Consider the following 15,276-nt stretch of genomic DNA (forward strand, 5'->3'; position numbering starts at 1 on the left):
ACTTCCTGTAGGGGCCACACTCACCTCCTTCGGCTCTGGTCACGGTGTGGACTGGGTCAGGGCTTTGGTGCTCGCAGCTTATTGGACGACAGAGCCTAAACCCAAACAAAGAACAGCCATCTTACTACACCCGGATCAGGCGGTGGAGTCGCAGCCTGTGGCCCCGTACACCCTGTGACCCCATACATTCTGTGATCCCGTACACCCTGGAGCCGGGAGGTGAGACATTTACCTCAGAACCGCGTCCCGGCCTGACCGTACAGCAACAAGTGAGGGGCGCGACAGCCAATTCGCAGCCGCGCTGCGCATCATGTGATACAGGAAGCACGTGCGGAGAGCAGGAGCACGGAGCTGAGAGAGACAGTGTCAAGAGAGGTGGGGTGAAGGAACGTGACATCATACTGCTCCTTATATACATCATATACCTCATACTACACTATATATATTATATATGAGGGGCACATGACAGGGGGGCATTATATGTGGGGGCACATGACAGCCCTCCCCCCCCCCCCCCCCCCTGTCATGTGCCCATATAATGCACAGAATCTCTGTATAAGCTATCGGCCTGAAAGTTCCCAGGTTATCGGTATCTGTATTGGCTCTAAAAAATCAATATCGGTCAATACCTAGTAGGGGCCACAGTACTTGTTTTGTGCTGTACAGGATAGTGGTTGGTCAGGGTGCGGCTATGCAGAGTAAAAAAAAACAGCTCAGTTCTATACACAACTGTCCTCGGTTCTACCTGTCACTCATCAGCCTCACTTTATTTTTTAAAGTGGCTGTCTCCATCAGTCCCATAGACTTTGAATGGAGCAGCAGCACACCTGCTTTACTGCCACGCCATACTCTTCCCCACTGTGGTCATGTGGCTGAGGACAGAGGTGGGACTCCAGCATTATGTGTTTATCATCTATCCAAGGTATAGGTAATAAGTGTTAATACTCTCCCTCCCCTTCAGTCTCAGAATTGGTGGGGGTCCCATAGGTTGGGCCCACTGTGATCCTAAAGTTATGGCATATCTCAGCATTAACATTTATTACCTATACCCTGGATCGATGATAAATGTATAATGCTGGCGTCCCACCTCCGTCCTCTGTTCTTCTTAGCCACATGACTACAGTGAGGAAGAATATGGCATGGCAATGAAGCAGGCGTGCTGCTGCTCCATTCAAAGTCTATGGGACTGATGGAGACAGCCACTTTAAAAAAAAAGTGAGGTTGGTGAGTGACAGGTAGAACAGAGGGCAGCTTTGTATACACATTATGGGCCTTGCGTACTATTTAAGTTCCATGTAAATTTTGTTGGAAAAAAGTATAGAGAAATGCATTTCACTCAGTTTATTAATGTCAGTCCCCAGACACGCAGCAAAATGTCCCTGTTTCTACAACAAGTAAAAAATTCACTATGAGGCTTAAAAACGCCAGAAAAACTGACAGTTTTTCTCTGCGTTTTGGTGTTTTTTCTGCCATTTTTACCTTTGTGTGGAGCAGGGATGCGAGCGCTGCAAGTTTTACCTTTGTGTGGAGCAGGGATGCGAGCGCTGTAAACAGCTGCTCCATCTCTGCTATAGACAGGACGATAACAGCGGATGTCAATAGTGATACCCACTGTGAGCTGTTCTTACCTGCAAGTACTACTACTCCTAACATGGAGCACACTCTGCTCCATGCTGGGAGCTGTAGTACCTGCATTAATAGACAGATCGCAGCGAGTGTAATTTCTAACACATGATGCGATCTATTAATGCAGGTACTACAGCTCCCAGCATTGAGCAGAGTGTGCTCCATGTTGGGAGTAGTAGTACTTGTAATTAAAAGAACAGAATCCAGCGGGTATCACTCCTGACACCCGCTGGGATCCTCCGGTATAATGTATGGATGCGGCCGGCGCTCTTCTATGGTCCCCTGCACTGACGTATATGTACACATGTTCCTATTTCCCACAGAGAGTTGTGATTGGCTGGAACCACAGCTCTCTGCGGGAAATATGAATATGTGTGTATGTATATATATATATACACACACAGCAGTGCAGGGGACTAGAGATGAGCAAACTTACAGTAAATTCGATTCCTCACGAACTTCTCAGCTCGGCGGTTGCTGACTTTTCCTGCATAAATTAGTTCAGCTTTCCGGTGCTCCGGTGGGCTGGAAAAGTGGATACAGTCCTAGGAAAGAGTCTCCTAGGACTGTATCCACCTTTTCCAGCCCACGGGATGCTGAACTAATTTATGCAGGAAAAGACATCAACTGCCGAGCCGAGAAGTTCGTGACGAATCGAATTTACTGTAAGTTCGCTCATCTCTACAGGGGACCATAGAAGAGCGACCGCCGCATCTATGCATTATACAGGATGATTGCAACGGTTATCTGTCAATTAGTACAGGTACTACTTACTACTCCCATCATGGAACAGTGTGTTCTATGCTGAGAGTAGTAGTACTATCTAAAAAATGTTGAAAAAAAAGTTAAAAACACACACACTACATTTTTATTATTGTCGGCTAAATTTTTTGTGCTTTACCCGCCCACATAAATTGATCCCTGTTTAAAAATTAATAAACATTTCGTAATAAAAAAGATACATTTCGTTAGATACAATTTTTTCCATCACTACTGTATCTTTTTCATAATTTTTTTTTTAACGGTACCCTACAAAATTTTAATAAAAAAGGTATCTCCATCACTTTTTTGGATCGCTAAAGTCCAAAAAAGAATAAAAACCGCCTGCGTTTTTCTTGGCGTTTTTGCTCTACCATAGACTTCTATGGGAGGAAAACACCATGATTTCAGGGCAAAAAACACCAAACTAGGTTTTGTCGGACGTTTTGAAAATCCAGCCTCTGAGCCCGAAATTGCTGAAAAATGCCAAAAGGATTAAAAAAACGCCAAACTGAAAAACGCCAAGTGAATCTGGCATTTTGCAGTTTACTATTGACTTGCAGCTAACATCTGGACGCAGCGTTTTTTCGCTGAAAAAAACGCTGTGCGTTTCATTTGGTTGTTTAAAAATACTTCCTTATACATAACTACAATGAGAAACTTCAGATATTAATAGTTTCCTTAAATCTGATAAGGCAATATTACATTTTCCTTTTTCCCACTTCATACTATGGTCCCTATTGTGATTCTACTAATAAAACAAGCACCAGATAGCCATAAAAGGATTTCATATCGATTAAGTAGTTTATTTAAGAAGAACGATGCAGTACTTCCTGATCAGTACACCAGTAAATTAAAGTCATCTGATGGTAAAAAAAAATCAAAAAAATAATCAATGAACTATACTGCCATACAGGAAATACAAACATCAATAAACAAAGTGACTTTAGCTTAGCTCATGTTACAGATCTAGAAAATGACCATAAATCAGCCATAAGTATTTTAGTATATCATAAGAAGTTCAGTGTCCCTTCATATTTGTTGGCATCATTGTAAAACTCATGACTTAGTGTGGAAATTTTAACAGTTAACATGTAAAATTTATAAATCAATTAAAAATACTTTATCCCATTCACAAGTTTTTTTGTCAAGTGTAGGGGGTTCACAGATGCATACAGTCACTTGTCAGCTAGACAGTTTATGCAACAATTATGCCATTCGCTGTGCGAGATCAATAATGTTATAATGTAATAGTTCTTAAAATTCCGCACACGGTGATACCAAATATGTGTTGCTGTTTTTTGTTTTAGTTTATTTTTAATTATTTTAGAAAAGGGGGTTGGGGTGATTTAGAGTTTTATTTATCTAAAGTCCCACCAGTCACATAGGCCTAGCAAATGCTCCAGTGACAATTCATCTGATCCGCGGGAAGCAGATCCAGAAAACTGCACCAACAATGACTGATAAATTGGCCTGGCCATTAAATGTCGTTTTGACTGGCAGTGGTTAATAGCCAGCAGCAAAGATGACACCGTGTCAGCTATTGACACTGCCTGCCCGCCACAATTAGGGCAAGCAGACCAACTAATCAATTAATGAAAACATTTACAACAATTTTCATTATCGATTTATTATAGACTTTGTCAATTTGTTGTTTTAGCTCTAAATTCTGTCATAATTTACTCTGTACTTTAGGTTCGAGAAGAAATGCTCCTGGATGCACTTATTACAAGGAAAACTGTTACAGTTGGAGAAAAACTTATCTTGCCGTACCGTCTGCCAGAGGTGAGGAGAAAGAAAACACTGTAAATCTATAACTCATGCAGTTAGCAATATTACAACATTTGTTTATTTTTCAGGCCGTTACAGTCAGGGACTCTTTGGCAAAGTCTCTTTACAGCGCCTTGTTTGATTGGATTGTCTTCCGTATTAACCACGCCCTGCTCAACATCAACAGCAAGGCGATAGATGAAGGAAGTCAGGTAAGTTGGCACGAGTATGAAGGCGAAAAAGCTTCAGATTGAAGAGCTTTATTTATTAAGAGTAAAAATGGTTGTAAGGTATCGTAACATTTATGAATGTGTTCAAAATCCTCTAGTTCATAAATCTATCACTGAAAGTTTGCTATTTATAAATGTAAGTACATTTCTGGAAATATACCATTTCAACTAATAAAACAGCAAGTACTTGTAAATTCCTTGAAAACTCCAGAGGGATCATTATTTTCAGGGACAGCTGCTGTTGCCTATCCACAGTGACCTGGGTTGTAAATACTGTACAATGTTGTCAGCAAAATCTGATGTGTGCCCTTTACATTCAGCATTAACCTTTCTGTCAGCTGTTTTTATTTGGTGCTCATCAGTAGGATATATAAAGTATCCAATTTGTGATAATTTGAGTATTTAGTCTTGGTAATGCCAAACAGAATTTAATGCTAAAGAAAAACAGTAGTCAACTGTTAAAAGCTGTGGATTCCATTATATTGATTTTTTATTATTATTATTATTATTATTTTTTATTGTAAAATTATTTCTTGAATCCAGACATAAGCAACATTCTAAATCTTAAAAATGTCCTACCATTTATATGCTGCTCAGAGAAATATACAAAAATCCATCAGGTGGACTTTCTGCTCTTTTAGTGTTAGCGAGAAGAGCAGGGTGGGAGAGTGGGTTACAAACCAGCACAAAGTGCACCGTGGGGAGAGCATACACGGAGGGCAGTTTACACATGCTGATAGGGAGGAAAGCAGATACAAGGAAGTCTGCAGAGGGAAATCACATAAGCCATGTGTGTAAAAAGAAAACACAGAAGCCTTAGAAACTGTAGAGGCTGCTGAAGTGTGAAACTAAGATACATTTTTTTTACAAAGAAACAAAGAAAATAGTCTAGATTTAATAATCTGAGAAAAAAGGGATCACATTTTGACAGATTGCAACGAATCACAGCTCAATTTGAGAAATGAAAGCTAAGCTGTCATTGGCTGTCTGAGAAAAAAATCTAAAACTTTTTTTGTCTCAGATTGATAAATCTGGGCCAATGTTTTTTTGTCTCACTAAAGGGGTACTCCAGGGGAAAAGCAAATGTTTTAAAATAAACTGGTGCCAGAAAATTGTACAGATTTGTAAATTTAAGTATATTTTAAGGGAACTTTCATCAGACTTTACCATATATAATGCGTGGCAGTTGTGGTAACATCTTCTTCCTTACCATGCTCGGGAGATGTTCCTGCCAGCAGCGATGGTGAAGATATGATGTTTGAAAGCTATCCTCTGCCAATCTGTGGTAGCCCCATGCAGGGGAGCCATCTTCTTCTAGTCCAGTCTTTGCAGAGTTTTTTTCTAATACTGGACAACCCCTCTAACCCTTCTTGTACTGATCAGCTGCTGTATGCTGCAGAGAAAGTTGTGAAGTTCTTTCCAGTCTGACCACAGCTCTCTGCTGCCACCCCTGTCTGTGTAAGAAACTGTCAGGAGACTTTCGCTTTGGGGATTTGCTCCTACTCTGGACAGAGAAGAAGCTATAGAATGTTCTATACAAGGCGGTGGAAGTTTCAAATACGCGTTTTGATGGTTATCTAATGACTGTGTTGAGGGTTATCACTAAAATAACATAGTTTGTCACATGTTTCAGATGTTGGTTTACTAAATGTATTTGTTATTCAAGAAAAAGAAGACTGTCTTGTGTACTTTTTGAGGTTTGCTTCTAAAAGTTCTTCTTTTCTTTTTTTTAGACACTTTCCATTGGGGTACTTGACATCTTTGGCTTTGAGGATTACGGCAGCAACAGCTTTGAACAATTCTGTATTAACTTTGCCAATGAACGTTTGCAGCATTATTTCAATCAGCATCTGTTTCAGCTGGAGCAGGTTTGACATTTACATTTTTGGCAATGGGTGGAAGCTAATAGAATATCGGCAGCAGGTCTGGCCACTGACTGTGTCTCTCACAATGTGATCATTTCTGTACGCCTGGCCTTGACTGAATTGATGTGCTAAATATATTCATTTCCTTGAAAATGGTTTCATAATTGAATAAGTATCATTCCTCGCAGTCTTCAACTCCTTCTGAATGGTTTTAGATTAAATTCTGAGCAGTAATGCAATAATTGTTGTTTCAGTCAAACTAGATGGCACATTTTGTCTGGTGTCTGTCATTGCGGAGCATAGCTTGCTAGAAACATTTTATTACTTCAGATGGCTCGTGACATTTTGTACATGTTCAGAGAGGAGTTATTATTTACGCTTAAGCAGAGCACACATGGAGATATTCTGGAGATATTTAGGAGCAATACCTATTTTTATGTGCAGGTTTAATTTACTGCAAACACCAGTATTCCTGGAAAAGAATCATTAATCAGCTTGCAATTATTTTATTTTTTTTACCTGTCTACATCAGGTTTTTACTGAGTAGATTAAGTATTACAAGGTAATGTGCTTAGTTTTATTTCCCTTTTTCTCTGTGCTTTCTTCAGGAGCAATATCGGTTGGAGGGAATAAGCTGGAGTAATATCAAATACACTAATAATGAAGGCTGTATCAATCTGATCAGTAAGAGGCCAACAGGACTCATCCAGCTGCTAGATGAGGAAAGCAAGTAAGAATTAGTGTTATATATCTGCGCTCTATGTTCTTTTGATGGTTTAGGCCTCATTCTCATCGCTATGCTGTCAGAAAGTTATGCCGTTTTATACTGGGGTTTGCCCATCGATTTATAGACTGAACGTATTTTACTGTGAGTATGTCAGTTTCTTCGCAGAAGGTATAATTTTTTTCTGTTGTAGACTATGGTTTACGTAAAATAAAGTTGATATTTGGGGAAAAGAACATAGTCACTAGCGCATCAGCAATGTATCCTAAAATGTGATTTGAATGGGGCCTCAAGCGGTTCTATCCTTTAAAAAAAAAAAAAAAAAAAACTTTTGACATGTCATGCAGACAGCTATGATTGGTCGGAGTGGTGAGTTACTGAGCAGGCAGGTTCTGCTTTGACTTATTGGGGGAGATTATCAATCAGCCTGAAACCCTATTTGTCTGGTTTGTCCCATAGCAACCAATCAACTTTTTTTTTAAATCAACTGGTGCCAGAAAGTTAAACAGATTTGTAAATTATTTCTGTAAAAAAAATCTTAATCCTTCCGGTACTTTTTAGGGGTTATATACTACAGAGGAAATGCTTATCTTTTTAGATTTCTCTGATGTCACGACCACAGTGCTCTCTTCTGACCTCTGCTGTCCATTTTAAGAACTGTCCAGAGCAGGAGAAAATCCCCATAGTAAACATATGCTGCTCTGGACAGTTCCTAAAATGGACAGCAGAGGTCAGCAGAGAGCACTGTGGTCATGACATCAGAGAAATCAAAAAAGATAAGCATTTCCTCTGTAGTATATAGACCCTAAAAAGTACTGGAAAGATTAAGATTTTTAAATAGAAGTAATTTACAAATCTGTGTAACTTTCTGGCACCAGTTGATTAAAAAAAAAAGTTTTCCACGGTAGTACCCCTTTAACTTACATATCTTAACGAGCTCTTGTAAAGTGAAAGTTGAGCTGTAATTGGCTGCTATGGAAAAAAACAGACAATTAGGGTTTCAGGCTGATTGATAAATATGGGCCATTGTCTCAGAAGCAGGAAGAGGAGACAATACAGCTGCCCCTCCGCACCTTCTGGGCCCTCAATGCTTGTCTCCTCTTCCTGTCTCTAAGACAAGTAGTCTGAACAGTGTCTGCATGCTTATCCAATCACTGGTGGCAGTGTTGGCCAGTGATTGGCGGAGTAGGCAGCTCCTGCTCAGATATGTAGTCTGAGAAGCAGAGAGAATAGTCAGGAAACAACGGGAACTATGGGACCTGAGGTATGTAAGTATCTTTATCTTTATTTCTTTCTTTCCCTAACGATAACTAAAATAGTTTGTGCTTGTTTGGTGCATATAAGCATAGTCTGAAGAGGACACCAGAATGCTCCTGACCTGTTTCTTTCTTCTTAATAAATATTTTGTCATATTCTATCTCTCTCTTTTGTATTAGCTTCCCACAAGCTACTCACCAAACCCTCCTTGAGAAGTTTAAACATCACCATGAAGGCAATGCCTACATAGAGTTCCCAGCCGTTAAGGAGCCAGCGTTCATAATCCAGCATTATGCTGGCAAGGTTAAATATGGTGTTAAGGTAAGTAGCAGGAAAATGTATACAACATTTTCTTCTGTTATTTTGCAAACCATACTTGCTGCTCCTTCTGTGAACAGGGCAGTAAAGAATGGAAATGAATTGTAAGTGTATTGAAGCTTTAGCTAAAGAGTAATGAGAACAATACTAGATCGTATAGCTTTAACTGTAAAAATGTTCCATAAATGTGGAAATGGGGTCTACTATTGCTATATTCTGCATAAGGGTATGTTCACATGGCGGATTTTCCACAATTCTGCACAATTTCTGTTCAGCAAAGATTGCTGAATGGAATTGCTGCAGAATTTGTGTTCTCAGAACACAGAATTCCTCCGAAATTCAAGCCTAATTGACTTCAGGGGGATTCTGCTGTCTGAATGGGACTGCAGAATACCGTGGAAATCAAAAGGCAGTGAATTACGGTGGAATTCTTCCGCAGAATTCCACTGTGTGAACATAGCCCTAAGCTCCTCTGTTTGCCTAAGTCAGTTCACCTCGATACTACAGAATGGCTACTAACCATGGCAAGTCCTAGCTAGATATGTGGATTTTTTTTAATCATCCTTTGTAGGATTTCCGGGAGAAGAACACGGATCACATGCGCCCTGACATTGTGGCCTTACTGCGCAGTAGCCGGAACGCCTTTATTCGTGGAATGATTGCGATAAGTCCAGTGGGAGCATTTCGTTGGGCATTGCTAAGAGCATTTTTCAGAGCTCTGTGGGCATTTAGGCAGAGCGGGAAAAATAGCACGGGCAAAAAAACTGGTAAGTGTCTTATGCATTGGAATCTCTTGGGCGATCTTTGTCCGTGAATGTGGAATGATGCTAGAGGCAACATCTGAATGACTGCATTATAGTTCTGGGTATTACATTATAGGTGATTGTTACATTAAAGAGATGTGCTGTGAGTGGAGATTTTTCTGGGAAAATTCATAATGAAATGGCTGCTATTGAGATTTTGAGATTGAATGACACAACTGCCATATTATAGACATGTATCCATTTGAGAAATGCCTACATGATTATGTCATAAGTCTGCCTCATGGTTGCCTTATGATATTCCAGCTACCTTACTTCTGTCTCTTATTTCTGGGTTTAGTAGATGCATCTTTGGGGTATTCTGCCTCTATCTTTGCTGGGAGTTTGTTACTCTGCACTCTCTCTGGTTAATCTGTCTCTGTCTTCTCTTCCTGTGTGTTTGCTCTCAAGGCTCGGGCCCCCTCAGCACACCAGGGCCTCCTGGCTCATCTCACAAAGGCCTTTCTAGCTTTAGCTTTCTGCAGCACCCCGTCCACCAAAGGAGTTTACAGATCCTGCAGAGGTGTCAGAACGACCAATACAGTAAGGCTGCCGTCCCAGAATCCTCTGCAAATTCATGAACACAAGGCTCTATTCCTATCATCAATACATACACACAGAGAAGCACACGCAGATTCCTGACCAAACTGACAAACAAATTGATGTAGGCTTTATACCAATGTCTTCTCTTCTATTATTGCACGTAAACCTTTATGTACCCATGTGTCTTTATCTGTATGCTTGCAATGTGTACACAAATCTTTATTAAACTTAACTATGTGCATTGTAATATAATAATCATCTATTGGTGCATTTCACAAGGTTAGTAACACAAGTTCTTATATTAATAAGCTTGCAATTTAATTTATAACAAAGTGAAATCGGAAAAATCGAATGAATAGACAAGGTTATACATAGGCCTACAGATGTGGTGTGGAATTTGCATTGGTTCAGAATATTTCAGAGATTAAAGTATGAGATAAGAAGAGACCTGTATTACATAATGCATTGGATAATTATACATTTTTACATATCTATGCTATGAACAAAGCATCTGAAGCAGATGTTGCTGCAGTTGCAAAGTAGAAGGCTAGTTTTTATTATATTAATAGTTAACATTTAGCAGTTTATAGTAGGGCTGGGCGGTATACCGGTTCATACCGGATACCGAATTTTTTGGACTGCACGATATGAACTTTCCCCCATACCGCAATACCGGTTGGGCCCCTCCCCCCTCGGGAATGTATTATCAGCCCAGCACAGCGCTGTCCCCACATCGGGGAACTAATCCTATGTTACCCGCCAGCGCTGTTCTGCCCCCGGGGTACTACTCACATATGTCACCCGCAAGCATTGCCCTCCTCCTCTTTGTTGGGGGCTGCCGGGCGCTGGAACTCTATACTTTACGCCAGTGGTCTCCAACCTGCGGACCTCCAGATGTTGCAAAACTACAACTCCCAGCATGCCCGGACAGCCAATGGTAGTTTTGCAACAGCTGGAGGTCCGCAGGTTTGAGACCACTGCTGTACGCTGTATCCCTATGCCCGGGCTACAAAAGATAAAGAAAATAAACTGTAACTCACCTAAGTCGGCCACACGCTGGGGACTGGAACGTCGGACAGCCGTCAGCCTATCACCGGCCGCAGCGATGTACCGCCACGGCCAGTGATAGGCTGAGCCCACTGTCATGTAAGGAGCTCTGGCTGGCTTCTTACATGACAGTGCGCTCAGCCCATCACTGGCCGGGGCGGAACATCGCTGCGGCCAGTGATAGGCTGACGGCTGTCCGACATTCCAGTCCCAAAGAACAGCGTGTGGCCGACATAGCGAAGTTAAAGTTTATTTTCTGTATCTTTTGCAGCCCGGGCATAGGGATACAGCGTACAGCAGTGGTCTCCAACCTGCGGACCTCCAGCTGTTGCAAAACTACAACTCCCAGCATGCCCGGACAGCCATTGGCTGTCCGGGCATGCTGGGAGTTGTAGTTTTGCAACAACTGGAGGTCCGCAGGTTGGAGACCACTGGCGTACAGTGAGTTCCATCGCCGGTGGCACCCAACAAAGAGGAGGAGGGCAGTGCTTGAAGGTGACATATGTGAGTAGTACCCCGCTGGGCTGATCATTAATTGGGGGGAGCAGAACAGTTCTGGCGGGTCACATGATTGGGGGGGGGGGGGAGAAGAACAGCGCTGGCGGGTCACATGATTGGGGGGGGGGTGAAAATACCGTTATATACCGTGGAACCGCCGTTAAAAAAATACTGTGATACACATGTTTGGTCATACCGCCCAGCTCTAGTTTATAGTTTATTTAGTTGTTCAGCAAGTTAACTGAGATGGTACGTTTTGTTTTTTTACCATGCTTTAGACTATATACCACTGCCTTTTTGATGTTTTATGTCCAGTGAGCTATATTTGTATATACAAACTAGAAATAAGTTAATGCAGACAACTGATAACATCTGTGAAACTCTGAAAAAAACCTCTTTTGCTTTGACCTCTCAAGAAAACCAACCTTGCAGCCATCTTAGTATTTCTACTTAAAAATAAGAGGCTTTGCTGTCATAGCCGAACGTACAATAGAAAAGAAAATATTTAGAAAATAATTTCCCATTATATAGAAATTGCACAGTGTTCACTTTGCATATCCTTTAGTTGTGATGCTTTGTTATCTTTCCAGAATTGTTGGGATATGATAAGTTTTCTAATTCTAAATGTTAAAAAGAGCAAACAAAAAATCTTTTAATTCTACACCTCTAGAATCTTCATTGACTGAGCATAGCAACTTCTAAAACTATGTTCAACTGTGTAGATTCACTGTTTATTATGGTATAAGGCTGGGTTCACATCACGTTTTTGCCATACTGTTTTCAATCCGTATTTCTAAAGAAAACCGTATGGCAAAAAAACGGATGGAACAGTATGGAAAAAAAGTAAACCATATGCGTTTTTAAACAGTATACTGTTTTAAAAAGTGCATACAGTTCCGTCAGTTTTTATTAAAAAAAAAAACATACGTTTTTGAAAATTTTGTCCATTTTTTTTTTTTTTTGTAAATATTTTTTATTGAAACTTTTGTCATTTTTACAACAAACAGACAGGGAACATCATGGTGCAACATATGCACAGAATATACAATTTTACGTAGCACTGTCAATGGGTCATGCCCTAGCATTTCCCTGGTGAACACACAGTTAAACATTAGAACAAAACCAGGCCTGGCATTACCCTTACTAAGTCGGTTTCTTCACGTGTCATTTATGGTCTCTGATCCATGACATATTCTATCATACATACTTCCAGTTACACTCTGCTTAAACTATTAAAATAGTTCTAATCTCTGTTCGAACCAAGTTTGTGTATGTCGTGAATGAGCAGAATTACAAAGTGTTTCCGTCCTCCCATTTGTACGAGATTATGTGATAGTCTGTTTTAACTTGTAAATTAATGTATCTTGTGATATGGAGATTTCAACCAGCAGGACCACCTAGCGGTAAACAATTTAAGTCTATCTGCCCCCAATGCTAATATATGTTCATATGAGCATGTCACTTGGATTTTCTGTATTAACCCTTCAATTGTTGGAACTTCAACAGATTTCCAATGACTCACCACTGCAATCTTAGCTAATATGCAAATAATACAAAATAAATCTTGAACCTCCCTCGGCACCACACCCATGTCCAAAAACAACAGGACAGTCTGTGGAGCCCACGGCGTCAGTGTACTGAATAACTCCCTTAATAGTAATCTGCAGGCATTCCAGAAAGGTCGTATCAGGGGGCAATACCACAATATGTGGATGAGCGATCCTCTCTCTCCGCATCCCCTCCAACACCTATCCGAGACATTTGGGTATATCGAACTTAATCTGTTGGGGGTATAGTACCATCGCAGGAGGGTCTTAATTGCTGATTCAATATGAGAGGAACATTGTAGTGCTCTGTGAATTATTGTAAAAGCCCCTCGCCATGATTCCAGTGAGAAAGTACAACCTAATTCCCTCTCCCATAGTTTCAGAGGGTATGTTTTCGAGAAATCATCTCCATGAGATAATCTATGGTAATACGGTTTCAAACCCTTGAGAGGGGAAGAGATAGTTTTAATTGCTGTGCTATCTAGAGGTCTATCTACTGGTTTTAAGCTGTTAAGAAAATGACGAATTTGCAAATATTTATAAAAATCTTGTTTAGCTATATTATAAGTATCACATAATTCTGCAAAAGTAAGTAATGTGGAGCCCCTATGGAGATGTTTAACCTGCAGAACTCCCAGTGTCATCCACCCAGAGAGGTCAACATCAGGAATACTACTTTGGAGAAGAGTTAATGGAATCTCCCCCCTATTCATTGGACATGTGGTGGGGGTCCATGATATATATTGAGCCCATGCATTGTAAGAAGCCTTGACGAAAGGATTAATAAAATTAGGGGGGGGTATATTCCAATATGGTAAGACCACCAGGTCTCTAAGTCTGAAGGGAGTTATTGTCTGTTGTTCAATATGCACCCACGGAAGCAATATCGGATCCTCCCACCAATGCCTCAACATAGATACCAAAGTGGCTGTATAGTAGCGTTTCAGGTCTGGCGACCCCAAACCTCCCATAGGCTTGGATTTGGTAAGTATATGTGCAGAAAGTCTAGGGCGTTTTCCAGCCCAAATATAATGGGAGATTAATGATTGAGCTTTAGTGAAAAAGGAAGAAGGAAGAGATATTGGGAGTGTGCGGAACAAATATAAGAACTTTGGAAGAAGAAGCATCTTGAAAGCAGCTACTCTACCCACCCAGGACGCCTCCACCTTCGTCAATCTGCTTATCTCATGTGTCATTGCTGTCAGAAGTGGGAGGTAATTTTCCGCATATAAAGACTTGTGCGGATAGGAGAGTTGTATTCCTAAATAATGAATAGAAGTGAGGCGCCAGTCAAAAGAATAAGAAGATTTTAGTGTGGCCAAAAGAGCAGTTGTGAGTCGTATCGGAAGTGCCTGTGTTTTTGACGCGTTTAGTTGATAGTAAGAAATATCGCCAAATTTATGTATAATGTCCATTACTGCCGGGATGGACACTAAAGGTTTGGTGAGTGAGAGTATGACATCATCCGCATATAGTGCAATTGTGTGTTCCGTGCCACCTATGGATACCCCTCTAACTGCGGAGCTTTGGCGGATAGCCTGAGCTAACGGTTCCATTGACAAGATATATATTAGTGGTGATAAGGGGCAGCCCTGTCGGGAACCGTTAGATATATAAAAAACTTCTGATAAAGTGCCATTTGCCATTACTTTAGCCGACGGGCGGGAATAAAGAGAAGCCAGGGCAGACAAAATGGGACCCTCCAATCCCATGTGTGAGAGGGCCGAGAAGGCACACGACCACCGGAGGCGGTCGAAAGCCTTCTCCGCATCCAGCGCCAATATGACCGCAGGGGTTCCCGACCGCTCCAGATGTGCAAATATATTCAACAGCCGTCTGGTGTTGTCCGAGGCTTGACGCCCTGCCACAAAGCCAGATTGATCAGTAGAAATCAGTTGGGGCAGAATTTTTGAAATTCTTGTAGCTAATAGTTTTGCATATATTTTAATATCTTGATTTAGGAGAGAGATGGGCCTAAAATTTTGAGGTCTGTCTGGAGTTTTGCCTGGCTTCGGTAACGCGGTAATAGTGGCCTGTAAATTTTCTTCCGGCAGTACCCCCCCAGACATTGCTGCATTGCAAAATTTAGCTAAATGAGGGGAAAGAATAACTTGAAATTTTTTATAGTAAGAGCTAATGAATCCATCGGGACCGGGCGCCTTCCCCGAAGGAAGTGATTTAATCGTTTGTGTTATTTCATCTGTAGTTATCTCTAGGTTTAGCATCGAAAGTTGTTCTGGAGACACTGAGGGAAGGTGAAGGCTAGATAGAAAGTTTGCTGTTATGTGTGAG

The 15,276-nt window shown here is 41.0% G+C and overlaps 1 protein-coding gene across 4 annotated transcripts in view; it reads left to right on the forward strand.

Annotated features, from left to right (window-relative positions):
* Positions 1–15,276, forward strand: part of MYO9A (myosin IXA) — a 182,646-nt gene that overhangs the window by 84,712 nt on the left and 82,658 nt on the right. For 3 of the 4 annotated variants that reach the window (XM_056572794.1, XM_056572795.1, XM_056572797.1), the window contains exons 9-15: positions 4,081–4,170; positions 4,245–4,367; positions 6,119–6,253; positions 6,859–6,980; positions 8,411–8,552; positions 9,121–9,316; positions 9,761–9,892. In XM_056572794.1, the coding sequence (XP_056428769.1) occupies positions 4,081–4,170; positions 4,245–4,367; positions 6,119–6,253; positions 6,859–6,980; positions 8,411–8,552; positions 9,121–9,316; positions 9,761–9,892 (940 nt within the window). The remainder of the gene's footprint in view (positions 1–4,080; positions 4,171–4,244; positions 4,368–6,118; positions 6,254–6,858; positions 6,981–8,410; positions 8,553–9,120; positions 9,317–9,760; positions 9,893–15,276) is intronic. The other variant, XM_056572796.1, reaches the window with a different exon arrangement.

The sequence above is a fragment of the Hyla sarda genome, chromosome 4 (assembly GCF_029499605.1).
Source record: "Hyla sarda isolate aHylSar1 chromosome 4, aHylSar1.hap1, whole genome shotgun sequence".
Lineage (NCBI taxonomy): Eukaryota > Metazoa > Chordata > Amphibia > Anura > Hylidae > Hyla > Hyla sarda.